Source organism: Grammomys surdaster, unplaced genomic scaffold, assembly GCF_004785775.1.
Source record: "Grammomys surdaster isolate TR1022 unplaced genomic scaffold, NIH_TR_1.0 126546, whole genome shotgun sequence".
Taxonomy (NCBI): domain Eukaryota; kingdom Metazoa; phylum Chordata; class Mammalia; order Rodentia; family Muridae; genus Grammomys; species Grammomys surdaster.
Genome location: NW_021621338.1, coordinates 4,382,063 through 4,396,294, shown reverse-complemented (window position 1 = coordinate 4,396,294; position 14,232 = coordinate 4,382,063). Strand labels below are relative to the sequence as shown.

Here is a 14,232-nt window from a genome sequence, read left to right as displayed (position 1 = left end):
TGATCCTTCAACAGGTGGAGGTCTCTCTCCCCTCAGAGCTTTGGGTTCCTATAGCCTGTTTGGAAAGCCCTTCCCCACCTCCCGATGGCTCTCTCACCTTGCAGGTCACAGCTTGTCTATCACAATTCAGAAGTCTCCCTGGCAGGCAGTGTTAGTGGAAAGGGCTCTATTTCCCACAAATCAGTGTGTATCCCGGGCCCTGATTAATTTCCCCGTAACCCATAACGTTTCCTGGAATAACCTTGTTTGTGTATTTACTAGTTTATTGTCCATGTCCCTTAATCAGCCTGTAAACTCCGGAGGCTTCTTTTTCCCCAGAGAGTGTCACAAAGAGAGTGCAAAATAAATATCCGTTAAGTGAAAGACAGGAGCAGGCCTGTGGAGGAGGCCTGGAGCCCTCAGAGCATCACTTCACCCGTTTCTGCGTTTTAGTTTTCTTCCCGGTGCCCTTCAGCTTCAGTGCATTGCCTGCCGCTCCCGGGGAAGGGGAGAAGAGACGACAGGAGGCAGGCCTGCCAGGCTGGGCTGCTTTGGTAACATGTCCTAGGGCGTGGGGCAGTCTCCACTATCACCCCCCAGCTGTCTGAGCTAGGAGTAGAAAGAGAGGAAACCTACAGAAGTGAGCAGAGGGATGTCAGTCAGATCTGGACTGTCTGGTGATTGCAGACCCTCGGGGCTATAAGAGCCAACCACCTCTCTCAGGAGCCAAGGCTGCTGCTGCCTGGCCCGGATCCCTAGCGGCCGAAGCCAGGCACCAGGAGAACCTTTCTTGAGATCCAGAGGAGCTTGGGCCCCCGCTCACTTGCAGACGCTGACCCACTCGGTGATGCGGCATTCTTCACAGACCACGAAGCAGCACCAGTGGAACCGGCAGTGGCAGCGCTCGCTGCGCGTCTGGCGCAGAATGTTGTGGCCGCGGCCACAGCACATGCTGCCGCAGCCGTCGGGCCCCGTGCTGCTCTTATTGCACAGGCGGCCCACAGTGCCCGCCGAGTCCAGGCGCGGCTCGCGCTCACAGAAGTCGGGCGATTTTTCAAAGTAGACCAGGTCGGAGTGGCTGGCCCTGCGGCGCAGGCCTGGAGTGCCGGGTGCTGGCGAGGGTGCTCCCGCGGGGCCGGGCTCCAGCTGACCACCGTTGCGGTTGTGCGGCCGGATGAGCGTGGCGCGGTGGAAGCGGTTGCGCAGCAGCGCCCCCACTGTGCGGAACTCGGGCGTCACCTGCCAGCAGGTCTTGAGCTGGCAGCTGCCTGAGGTGCCATGGCACTTGCACTTTCGCCGCATGTTCTCCATCACCGCCTACAGAGGGAGGCACCGAGAGGGATGAGGAAGGCATCCAGTGTTCCAGCCCTCCTCCGGCCACAGAGGCTGGAAACCAGCTCCCACTGTACAGAAGCAAACACCGAGGTCCGAAGCTGGGACTCAGAACTTCGTCCGGTTTTTCTGCAGCCCACCCCATTCACCACTTCCAGTCCGGCTAGGCCCTGGGGGAATTCCCTCCTTCGAGCTCCTTCCGCCCTTGCCAACCTTTCTAGCAACTAACTACATGGGGGCCCTTGGACCTGGGGGCTCTTGCTTCCTGAGCCCTAAGGATCCCAAATCTTCAGGGAAATTCCCTCTCCTTTCCCCGGAGCAAGGATGTGCCTGCTCCCCTACATCCTAACCCCAAAGCCTTTGGCCTCCCTCCAGGCAGTGAGTGAGAAACGCCCCACCACCAACACCACCACCTACCACCACCATCCGCAGCTGTGCCCTCTAAGTCTTTGCAGGGAGTTGAGAAGGGGAAAGGACAGGAAGTAAGGAGACACCCCCTCCCATTATAGCAACTCAAGTTTACTCTGTTTATACTGAGTGACAACAGGTGCCAAGGATCCCCTGAATGCAGACCAGTACCCAGACAGCCAAATTCTCACCGCTATGGAAGCAGAGTTCTCTAAGGGAAGCCTGCTTGCCACTCACCCAGTACTCAGCTTGTTCTATAATAATCTCTTCCCATAGAAACCCTTAGTGCCCTCACCAGGCATCCCCCCACATTGGAATTTGTCCACGTTCTCCAACCACCACCCCCATTTCAAATAACCTTAAGGAGAGCAAGGCTCTGGGGCCTTCAAAACTGGTTAAGAAGGTCATAAGTGAAGGACCCCACTGTATTGGATCTTAGGGGGCTGCACAGCCTGCATGTGTGGCCTGTGGTGTCAGCACCACGTGGGAACCCACACACACACTCACCCCCCCCCCAATACACACACCAAAGCTTTCCTGGGCCAACAGCCTCAGAACATCTGCTTCCCACAGGCTGCAGCCATTAATTAACCAGTTTAACAAGGACAAGGAGGAGGCACTTTTGGTCTGGGCTGGGGTTGGTATCAGGAGCTTGGGAAAGGAGCCCCATGCACAGGACATGACTGGGTTGGGAGCGGGATAGGACTGGAGGGTAAGCCTGTGCCTCAATTCACCCTCACTCTAAGTCAAGATGGGAACTGTTGAATCAGCTGCGGAGAACAAAGAACTGGAGTGGGCTACTAAGCCAAAAGAAAAAGAGAGAGGAAGCCCCGGAACTGGGCTGAGCAGACAGGGGAGGATCAGAGGATACAGAACTGCAGAGATACAGCTCCACTGGCCAGGGATGGAGCCTGCCTCTCTGCCACCTTCCCACCTCAAGCAAGGTTCTTAGTCATTCTGTGCCTTGGTTTCCACATCTGACCACATGCTTATGAGGAGTGTTGACATCATAGCTATGCATAAGTAGGCTGAGAGCTCAAGAACATGCCTAAACAGTAAGGTTTGATCAATTCAACCAGCTATTCCTTTCCTTCCTTCTGTGTTTCTGTGTCTGCATATCTATGTATTATTAGTGGTGTTTCTTTTACACAAAGGGACTTTAAGGTAGTATGAGCGGTCCAGAAAAAGGAGAAAGAAGGTAGGAAACTATAATATTGGTCCTCAGTCTTCGAGAATCCCCTCCTGGGAGACTGAAGAAAAAGCCTAACATGGTGATCTCAGGCTCCTAGAGCCATGAAACGTTAGAGTCGGGGTACATGATGGATGATGTTGTTCAAAGTTCTGGCTCCACAGGGAAGGAGACTGTATCAGCCCTGGTCCAGACTGCCAACCTACTCCTTTCTCTGTTGGTCATCAGAGAAAATTGAGAAGCAAGTTGTTCCAGACTGGGGTATGCCCTCTTTGGCAAAGGCTGTTTCAACCCCGTTTCCCAGGCCCACTGCGGTGCTCAGGGTACAATGGTAGCTCCCCACAGCGTTCTTGCAAGCTGAATTAGGAGAGGACTGTGAGGTTACTGGGCTGGGGGGGGGGATTCCTAGAAAGGGGAGCTACCCTAGTGGATGCTGATCCCGCTTTGCAGCACAGCGGGGGCGGGGGTGGGGACCGTGCCTCTCACCTGCCTGCCCACACGGTTGTTGTGGAGTCTCATGCGTGCGTGGATGTCTCTGTGAGGCTCTCGGGAGTCCAGAAAGTCCTTGGAGAAACGTTCTCCGAAGCCCACATCCGGACTGCAGCCACCCCACTCCCAGGAGTCCTGCAGGCCTGGGCTGGCAGGGGGTATGGCAGGGTGTTCCGGGACCCCATGGCTCAAGCCCTTTCCGCGCTGCAGCGCGTCTAGTTGCAAGCGGTGCAGCTTCCGACGGAAGGCTTCTTCGTCCCCACGCCTGGAGGCGTCGCAACCACAAGCCTTCAGTTTACCCAGGGCGCACGCGTTGGACACTGCGTGCACCACCCCGGCAGCTGCTATGGCGTAGGCGAAAGCACTCTCTCGAAAACCTGTGGCAAGGGGTTGGAGAGATGGTTAGCGGTTAAGGGCTAAGAGCGCAGGCTGCCCTTCTAAAGTCCCGCGTTCAATTCCCGGACACCCACATGGCAAGCTCACACCTGTGCAGCTTGCAGCTATCGGTTCCCCCGGGATCTGGCACCCTCACACAGACATATGTGCGAGCAAAATACCAATGCACATAAAGTAAAGAGAATAATAAATCATTAAGGAAAAAGAAAAGTTGTGGTGAGACATCAGAAAAACTTGGTCGTTAAAGTAGGCTGGGGATATAGTTGTCCAGCAGATGGCTTACTAGCATGCTGTGAGATTGAGTCCCTGGGGTGGGAAGGGGGTGGACAGACGAGGGGGGAATTACACCCCCTTCCCTTTTTCATTAACACCTCCTTAGCAAGTTTGGAATTTGTGTGTCTAGCTCTCTCCTCCAGGGCAGAAAATGCCTGGCAAACACATTCTTTTTCAAATCAGGCACTTAATCTATTACCTTTCCAGGGTGATATCTGCAATTTTAAAATAGCCTAGAGAAAGACAGTGAAGCTTAACCCAAAGAATACATTACAAGTGATGGAATTCCAGACCGCAGGAGATGCCATTGGGCAGGAGGATAAAAGCGCAGCCTGGAACCTTCCCTCCCTAATGGTTTTTATCCTGGTCAACAGACACGGTTGAAAAGCAGGAGTGAATACCCTCTCCTGCCCCAGTTGTCCTGCCCCAGCCATCCTGCCCCAGCAGTCCTGCCCATGTCCTATCTTGGTCTGCTGGAAGCATCTGGAAGGTGATACAGGTGAACCCAGTGCCCTAAGTGGCATTTAAAATGTAGCAGGGCCGCAAACTGAGGGGGACGGCAGAGTCTGCTTCTCATTAGAGGCCTAGAGGGAAAAGAACTCTCTCTGATTGAGACACTCAACGGCCCTGGGATGTGCTGGCCTGGCCCAGTGCCTGTTTATACTGCTTTCCTTTCGGATACACCAGCCTGAGCCTTCCGAGAGAGTCCTGGATCTGTACCAGGATAGGCCTACTCAAAGAGGCAGTCCAGCTCTGAGACCTGCAGGCTATCTCTTGCTAATTCTCCACTGAGAAAGGACTAGCATGAAGCAAGTTTTAGAATGAGTCTCTAGATTCTGGAGAGGACAGGCAATTAGAGAAGCCAAAAAGAACAGCCCCCTGAACCCCACCACACACAAAGGGAGAACCCCCTCCCCACACACACACACACATACACAAAGGGAAGAATCTACTTGTGCCATGGACCCCTATGGCAGGAGGGTGATATCCTTGGAGAATATCAGAGATTCAGAAGAATTAGCAGGACCCCCCCCCATCCTCCCATCAAAAACTAGGAGGAGGACATGTCCTCAAGGCCTTACAGGCTCTAGAGAGCTATCTATCTGGGCCTGGATAGAACCAAACCCTTAGCCCTTCCTGCTCTAAGCTTCACCCAGCTGCACCACTAAGCAAAATCTCCTCTTCTTGCCCAGACAAAGTATAATAATGATTCCATGGGCTCTCTGGCAGGTAAGAGCTGATTTCTGCAATCATATTGCCAGGGTTTCAGATCTTGACTCTTCTACTGGCCAGCTGTTAATAACTATATGACCTTGGTCAAGAGGATTAATCTCTTTGTGCCTCAGTTTCCATCTCTGCAAACAAGTGTTATCGTTATCTAGTCAATTGCTTCAAGAATTGAAAGACTTATTAAGTGCAAAGCACTTGGAAGGCTGTCTCATTGATAATAAACGCTACACAAGCATGGCTGTTATTGGGAAGTTGTTCTTGCTGTCTGATCTCACTCAATTCTGTCACATTTTCTTTTTACATCTTTTTTTTTTTCATTTCACCCCGATCAAAGACAAAGACTAGCAGCTCGTGACCCATGTCTAAAACGAATCATTTGGATTAGCAGAAGCCTATGAAGCAGGTTCTCCCTCTTCATCTTCTCTTTCTAGCTCATGGCATCCTGGTAACAGGAGCCTCGCTAGGACCAGACAGGAGGGGATAAAGATTGATCTGCAGCCTTCAAAGAGGATGCTGGAACTTGGCAAGAGCTTCAGGGGAGCAGAAACTTCTGTGAGCTGGTGGAGCCTAAGGCTAAAGGGTAGACCCAAAACTCCAGTCCACATACCCTGCATTTATCCCTGCCTTTTATCTTCAGAGCTCCAAGCCTGTCTCCTATTGCTGGCAGCCATCAGCCTGTCTGCTTTAAGACACGTGGCAATACTCAGACCTCCAGAGACAGCCTAGACCTCAGGTGTGTGTGTGTGTGTGTGTGTGTGTGTGTGTGTGTGTGTGTGTATGCACACACACACCAAACTGGAAAATCTCAAGGTCACAGGGGTTATGGAACTGAGACCCCACTTAGTTCTTCTAGCTCCCTGGACCAGCAACTTTCTACTGAGAGACATGGGCTCCTACTGAATCCTCCTGCTGAGAAAGAAACCCAGCTATCCCAATTTCTAGCTCCCACAACTCTGTACATCCTTGGCATCGAGTTTAGAGCAGTACTGGGGGCAACTACATCTTCAAGGTTTTGTCATGGTTAAGGAAGGCGTGGCAGAATCTGGAAAACTGTAAGTCACAACCTTGGAGAACTCTATACCCCATGCAGCTCGAGATTACTTCCCTACCACTCCAAGTTTCTGACAGCTGTCACAGCCATGTGTGCAGGTGACCAAGGCATGCTTGGTCACTCTTTGCTCTAAGCATCCCTGCTCAGGGAAGTCCTGCCCATTGGGTCTGCCCCAGCTCCCATTCAGGGCCCCAGTTTCGGTCTTGGCCCCAACTGTCTGGGGCAGATGCAGGCACAGTGCCATCTGGCCAGCTGGAGGGGGAAAAGGGTGGGGCCATGGCCAGCTGGGCTGCCCAGAGCAGGAGGGGGGGCTTGTTAAGATGCACAATTAGCCGCCCTGCCTTTGATCTGGGACAGAGACTGCCAGCATCTAAGTGGAGTCAGCTGCTACTATAGGCCACAGCCAGCCAACAGCCAGGAAGGGGGTGGGGGAGTAAGCTTGGAAGACAGGGGAGTATGAAGGGAAGATGGTTTAGGGGCCGGTGGGAACAAGGACTGGCCAGAGCAGCTTACGCTCTGCCCACTCAAGTCAAAGAAGGAGGGGTAAAGAGCAGAGGGCTGGTTACCATCCACTCCTTACAGTCTATGCATGCTCATGCCCCTAAGCCTGGGAGAGCAAGAGACAGGAGAGAGAGAGAGAGAGAGAGAGAGAGAGAGAGAGAGAGAGAGAGAAGCAGAGAGTTGTGTGTATGTGGGAACACTTAGGCAAGATACAGAGTTGGTTCACACACACAGATAAGTGTGTGGGCTTCACTTCTTGGTGTACTTGGAACACACATATATTGCTCCTGGTGACGTTCATATTGGCCGTGTAGTTTGGAAGGCCATGTGGGAGAGGGCTGGGCAGGAGCTTTAAAGGCAGGTGGAAGGAGAGCATGGTGACTCTCCTGCTCATTTATGACCTGTGTGACTAATGACAAATTACCCAACCTCTCTTTGCTTCATTTATACAGATAGTAATAGGACCTACGGAGTGGGGACCATTTGAGGACCCCGAAACAAGGATACCATGTCTTAGTACAATGCCCAACACAAACTTTGTGCTTAAGGCAGTTTGCTAATTATTTGAGACAACATCAGAATACAAAAACTTTAGATGACCCTGAGATATGATTATCTGTGCCTCAGTTTCCCAATCTGAATGCCACTACATTCCCCAAACCCTGGATGTCTGCTCTTAACCCCCCCCCACACACACACCCAAAGACTGTGGCTACTTAAACTTCTGTTTTTTTCTGGGCAGGGAGCTTGGCTTGCTGCAGGACCACAGGCCCCTTCTTGCCATCCATTCCAAACGTGGCTGGGCCTTAGGGCCAGGAGCACCTAACAGTGGCAGCTCCCTAGACAAGCTTTGTGAGTCTAACACACTCTCCCCTTCCTGTCTTGTCTCTCAAGTCTCTCATTTCTGCCACGCCAGGACTTAAGCCCATCTCTCCTGAATCTCCTCCCTCAGATCTCCTTGTCCAGCCTCCTGAGGGACAAGGGGAGGGAGTTCTCTGTTCATCCCCTGTCTGGTCTGGGTTCATAGTACAAGATGCTGAGGGTATCAGTGCCCTTGACAGCAGGTCATTGTTGGTTTCTGGGGATGGGCAAAGAAGCTAGCATCATTTTAGGGCCCTCTCACAACTTTTTTCCCCTGACTCTGTCAAGCCTCTTGGAGATTCCTGCCTGTGCCTGTCTTCCACATTTCCCTCTGGTCCACAGCACCTCTCTTTGGCCTGTTTATATTCCCCGGGTTTGTCCCCTACAGTACCCTTTACCTGCCTATCTTCCTCAGACCATCTGTCCAGTTCAACCTATCTTTGGGAAGTTTCTGGGAGGATAATGTGGCAGTCACATTTGTGTCACAGAAAAGCCTAAGGAACCCCACTCATCCTCAGCAGTCCCTGAAATTAATAACGGCAGGATGGATTTTAAAAGAACTTTTTTAGCAGCCTGAATCAGAGGGGTCAGCCCCTGATAGTGGCACATTGATGTGTGTGTGTGTGTGTGTGTGTGTGTGTTCGTGTGTTCATGTGCATGCGCTGGGTGGCACATATACAGCCAGGTCAATAGGCTCCATAATGATCTGGATGAGATAGAAGAAGGAACCAGATAGCCAGGGGGCTGGCCTCCATCAAGAGATAGCTGCTGGGATTCAAATTTAGTTGGTCCTGGAGAAGAGGACCAAAATGAACTAGGAAATGAGCCAGAAGCAGGATGGACCTAGCTAGAGATGAAGGCAGGTTCAGTGGCAGAGGTAAGGCAAACTGACTTCCCAAAAGCCCAGAGCATTCCCCACTAAGGAAGGAGGTAGAAATGAGGTGTTGCAACGATTGGGGCGGGGGTGGGGAGTGGGGAGAACCACTGAGGTAGGGCGGGGTTCCTAGGCCTAGGGAAGGAACCCAGCCCCGCTGGCTGGCTGAGTCCAGGAGCCCCAGTCCCGCCCCCCTTCTCAGTACTGGGTGCCACCCCGCCCTGGCTAGCCCTGGCAAGTCTCCCCCTCCACCCCTAACCTCTCTCCCCACAGTCCCCCCAGCTCACCTCCCGCTTATTAAACTACAGGTGAACCCAGAGCACCTGGCCCCGTGCCAAACCCGCACGGCTCCATCACTACAAACTTGCCCCTAACCTTCAAAGACCCTAGATCCTTCACCAGGTAGCAGCAGCCTGATGGGGACCCCATCAGGACGCCTGGATTCATGCTAGAGAGATCAGCAGGATTAGTGGGGGACACTGAGGCCAAGAAGAGGACTGAAGAGTTAGCCCTGGCTCATCTCTCTGTCTGTGACAAGGGAAAGACCCTCAAAGCCTGCCCGAGCTCCTTCGTGTGCAGAAGCTGAAGCAGAAGCCCAGGAAGAAATGCAGCTGTGGGGAGCATAGGTGACCTAGCAACCCGAGGGTGGCAGAGGGTGGTTTGGAGGCGGTGAGCACCGGCCTGGCCCAGCCGGAGCCTGGAAGATGCTGAGGCCTGTCTGCCACTGGGTGTCAGCGAGCAGCGCGGGTGGTAAGAAGTGGGTGGTGGGGTGGGTGATGTCCTGCAGAGGGAGTGGAGCAGGCCTGCGGACAGGGGATCGCTTGCTGTATCACCCAGCTGGCAAGAGGGGATGATATCACTGTGCGGGGCGGGAGGGACTTTAGCGCGGGGCAAGAAGGGAGGGGGTTGCTCTCAGAGAGCGGCACGGAGCAGTCTGCCGCGGCCCGCGGGGATTAGTTCGCGGCTGCATGCCGCCACACGCGTCGGGCTGGGCTCGGCCGGGTAGAAACAGCGCCCGAGGCGCGCGGGGGAGGCAGGAGGGAGCGCGCAGGGGCGGGGCAGCGGCCTGGGGTTGAGCAGGGGGAGGCTAAGGTGGCCCTTGACTTGGGGGCCCAAGGGGTTCAAGCACGGGTCTTACTAAAAGGAGAAGACCTGATTAGGTTCTTTCTGAAGTTTGGGTACATTAAAGCCTGGCTCCCCGCAGAAGTCTGGAGAAGCTAAGACTATGCCCCTCCTCCACTACCAACTAGAATCTCTCTGACCCTAAAGAGCCAGGGCTACCAGGTCCCCAAGCTGTCCTGACAAGCAGCTGAGAGGAGAAACTGACACCCATCTTGCCCCCAGAGACTTGATTCAAGGGCTCATCTAGGAGGTGAGTGGGAGTTGAAGCAAACGACAAAACTACCTGCTACCCACAGCGTGGCCATTCTAGGGACTGACTAGGAGGGCCTGGGTCATCAGGTTGGGGAGAGAGGACAAGACTCCTCAGAGCACTGGAGCAACAGGGCTTGATGAGGCTGTTAGGCTTGCCGGGCGGGAGCCACTGCTCACAAGCGGGCACACACCCAATACTCTGATTCAGAAGGGGTTTGGGGGAACCCTGAGGACGACCCTGCCACAGCAGGCAGCGCCTCTGCAGGAGTCCAGGCCATTCACCTGCCCAGGCTTTCCAACTTGCCTCTCCTGGCAGGAAGGTCTCATCCGCTTTCTCTACACTCCTCCCCTCACAGGCTCTCCAACCTTAAGTCCGATTTCTAAGTAAAAGATAAACTGAGGAAGATGATAGGGATATTTTCCGGGTCTGAAGCACGAGGTACTCAACAGAGGGGGATAAGCCAACAGTCAAGTTCTCAGGCCTGGATCCTGCCACCCTCAATTAGAGTTGCTTCTGGCCCATGTTTTCAGCCCCACTCCGGATACTTTCCTGAGACCAGAAAGCAACATGGCTGGCAGATACGGGGGTCTTAGAGATACCATCCTGAGAGTTCATAAGGGATAGCTAGCAAGTTCGAGGGTACAGGTCCTGTGCTGGAAGGACAAGAGTTTGGAGTGGGGGTGGGGTCAGCTACCTCTGCTGAAGATGGGGCTCTCGTAGGGGACCTTGTTCCGAGTCTCCAGGCTGGAACAGTTCCAGCGCTGGTCCCGGAACTGATGCTGGCACTCATGGATGGCGATCTGGATGCCCTGGATAGCAGAGGCGGCCACGTCAGGGTGACGCACACACACCTCCATCTGCCGCCGGCTCAGGCCGGGCAATGTCAGGCACACTGTGTTGGCGTTGAGCACAGGCTCTGGGGGTAGGCGGAGGCCCAGGATGTCGTTGGGTGCTGACCTGCAGGCATATGGGGTGGGGTGGATAAGCATTTTGTGGGAGACTGTGAGGGCCTGTTTAATAACACACATTCTATCCCACAGGCCATAATCACTCTCCCCCCCCCCAACCCCTGGTTCTTACAGTTGGGCCCAGGAATATATGTCTCTCCTCATCCATTCCAGTACAACCCACCCAGCTGCACACCCACGGAGGTAAATGTATGTGTGTACTCAGTACTTTAGAAGTTCATCCCCAGCACAGATGCCTCAAAGGAGCCCCAGGAGCCTACTCCAAAACTATGTTTCAGCAACTGGCGTTTCTTCAGACATACTCCTGCACACATAATGGTGGGAACAGAGACCCAGAGCACTTACCACTTACACATTTCCTCAGACAGTTATAAATACACACACAGAGGCACATGCTTGCCCTAACATACATTGGCCCATAGGCTCCCATAGGCACACATGTATGTATGCAAACTGCTGGTTACCCAGCCTAGCTTACACACACACACACACACACACACACACACACACACACACACACGGCCTTTTACAGTCTCTCACTGGACCCCACCTGAGATGCGGAAACCCCCTCCAACCCCTCTGTTCTTGCTCCCATGGGGGTGATCTGCAAGGTGGAATGAGGCAGTTTGAACTTAATTCTTGGAAAAGGGGTGCATTGCCCCAAGGGGGAAGAAATCCTAACCCTCACTTATTCCCCTGATACTCACCTCCCGACCTAGCTGCCATCACTCACCTGGGCACTTCCCTATCTCCCTGGATTGCCCATATCCTGTCACCAGTCCAACCTCTTTCTTGGAGGTAGCTCACTATCTTTGATTGGACATCAGCACTTTTCTGTGACTCTTTCTCCCCGCTCATTCCAGGGTCCCTTCCCCAGCAAGAGCACCAGAGCGGGTTTGGGGGTCCTAGCTCTCCAAGAGGGCGGAGCATGAGGTGAGGGCTCACCTGGGCACAGCGGCAGCCAGCAGCAGTAGGAAGAACAGGAGCGCCCAGAGCTCAGGCCGCGGCTGGGGCCCTGGTGGGAGCCGCAGCCAGGGGCGAGGGTGGGCGCTGCCCATGGCGCGCGGGCCGTGACAGGCCAGGAGTGGGGGGCTCACAGCCCAGTGGGACTGGCGAACCAGGGTCGCCGGCGCATGATCGGCAGGGGTGGGGCGGCTGCGACACACAGCTCCTACTCAGGTCACAGCTCCCGCAGCAGACGGCGCCCGCCTCCCCGCTCCATGGGGCAGCGCCCCCGGGCACCGCCCTCGGGGGGGTGGATGGGGAGCGGGCGAACCGGGCACCTCCTGGCACAGGGGTCCAGGGAATTTCCCAAGGGCCCCTTGCGACAACTCCTGGTGCCTCTAGAGGGTAAGGGGGGCCTCTAGAGGGTAAGGAGGTGCAGCGGGCTAGGGACTGAAGGCCGAGGTTCTTGGGAGCACCCCCCCCCCAGCGCCGCGCTGCGAGCCTGCGCTCCCGAGGGTGTGCGAGGCAGGCGCGGTGGGGGCGGTACTGTCTGGCCCAGCCCCACCGCCTAGAGGGTGAGTGACTGTCCTGGCTCGGGGAGCTCTACCCCCCTCTCCATGTAGTGTCTAAGGGTTCTACCCCAAGTGACGTCACGACAGGGGGTGGCATGCTCCCGTCCCCGAGGCCACTGAGTCCGCTTAGGACTGATGTGTGTTGGTGGGAGGGGGAACGCGTGCAGAGGGTGAAGAAAGGAGAGGTACTGGAGTCTTGGCTATTGGCACCTTTCACTGGGAGATGTCGGGGCACTGGTCTGTGTGTTAACTCGAGTTGTGTGTGCCTCAGTGAAGTTGAGACACAGCTGCAGGGGTGTGTCCCAATCCACCCCACCACACACCTGCGGGGCTGGAGGGGAGAGGCCAGCCCCTCCGTTTTGCCTTCTCTGCTTCTGGAGGGACTTCCCTTAGCTTGCCTAGAGAGACAGGTGTGCATGGAGGTCCCAGAAGGGGGTTTGACAGCCTCTGGCTTCTCCCCTGCTTTGCAAGGTGACCTTCCACAGGTGCTCTGAGAGTCAGCTTCTGTCCGTTCATGAAATAAATAACGGAGCTCACCTCATATCTAGTCAGTGGGCTACCAAAGGCAAAGGGGTCAGGACTCTAGTAAGTGCTTTTTGTGACCTAGGTGCCTTGGAGGTGGCTCCAGCTGGAAGCAGGGATTAGAAAACATTCTAGTACAGAAGTTTGAAATCAGAACATTTTATTCACCATCCCCCTTTTACTTCACGAGAAAACACAGAAGCCCAGAGAGGGTCATGACTTACGTTAAGGTCAAACAGCAAATTAGCCAAAGAGCTAAACTGGATTAGTTGTCCTGACCCTCACCGCACCAGCTGTGTCCCTGCACGGACAGCAGCTTGCTATTGCCCAGGGATGCTGTGAGACATGCTCTGATGCAGGTACTGTTCTTACACGGGCTGTCCGATTGGACCTTCAGGATCCCTTCCTTTCTTCTCTCATGCTCCTGGCTGAACACTAGGCCCCTGCTCAATGTAGAGCTTGTATCCCTGACCAGAGAAAGGGCCTGAGAATCAGAGGCTCTGCCTTCTGCTTCTGGTTCTAATCTGGGTCCTGACAGTGAGTCTGACCTCTGCTGTGTCTGACTTCAGCATCATCCTCTGTGAAATGGGCGTGGGTCTCCTATTATACACACAGACCTCATGTCCCAGGCCCCTCCATCTGAAGAGAGCCCCTCTGGCTTAAGAACAGAACTGTCATAGCCTATGGGCTCAGAAACAAAGAGGCCCATTCCAGGAATTGACCATCCTTGGAGAATTGGAGGGGAGGTACTTTTCTTGGCCCCAGACTGTCAGGTGGTGGGGGTGGCCTGAAGGGTTGCAGGCTGATGACACACTCTCCCTCCTTCTCTGTCTCTGCCAGCAGCCATAGAAGGCAGCTGTCAGGAATTAAGAGCTTGGGGCTGCTGGGGGTTGGGGTGGGACAATGAGGGAGCATTCTGGCTGGATAGCAGGAAAACAGCCAGGGGCAGGAAGCAGCCTGTGTCATCAGAGCCTCATTTGACCTTAGCCACCCCCTGTCCTCCTAACTCTCCCCCACTGTGGTGGTGTCACAGGAACAGGGACCACTTGACACTACAGTAGGGTCACACAGGAAGGAGGCACAAGCCCGAGATGTGCATCTGCAGGCTGGAGAATCAAGTTCTGATTGGCTGTCTGGGAAACTGAGGCCCAGAATAGATTAGAAATAGACCCCCCCCCAACCAAGGCAAGGAAACCATCTGAGGTACAGACATCCCTGCTCACCCCGTCCAGTGCTCACCATAATGCTGCTTGCATTTGAAGCAGCA

The 14,232-nt window shown here is 54.5% G+C and overlaps 1 protein-coding gene across 1 annotated transcript; it reads right to left on the bottom strand.

The window, feature by feature from the left end:
* Positions 1-245: 245 nt before the first annotated feature.
* Positions 246-12,622, bottom strand: Wnt10a (Wnt family member 10A). Its single transcript, XM_028760724.1, has 4 exons — positions 11,872-12,622; positions 10,653-10,915; positions 3,395-3,774; positions 246-1,296 (listed from the first exon to the last, which is right to left on the bottom strand). Exons 1-4 carry the CDS (start codon positions 11,982-11,984, stop codon positions 799-801), a joined length of 1,254 nt encoding a protein of 417 aa, XP_028616557.1. The 5' UTR covers positions 11,985-12,622; the 3' UTR covers positions 246-798.
* Between the last annotated feature and the right edge of the window lie 1,610 nt (positions 12,623-14,232).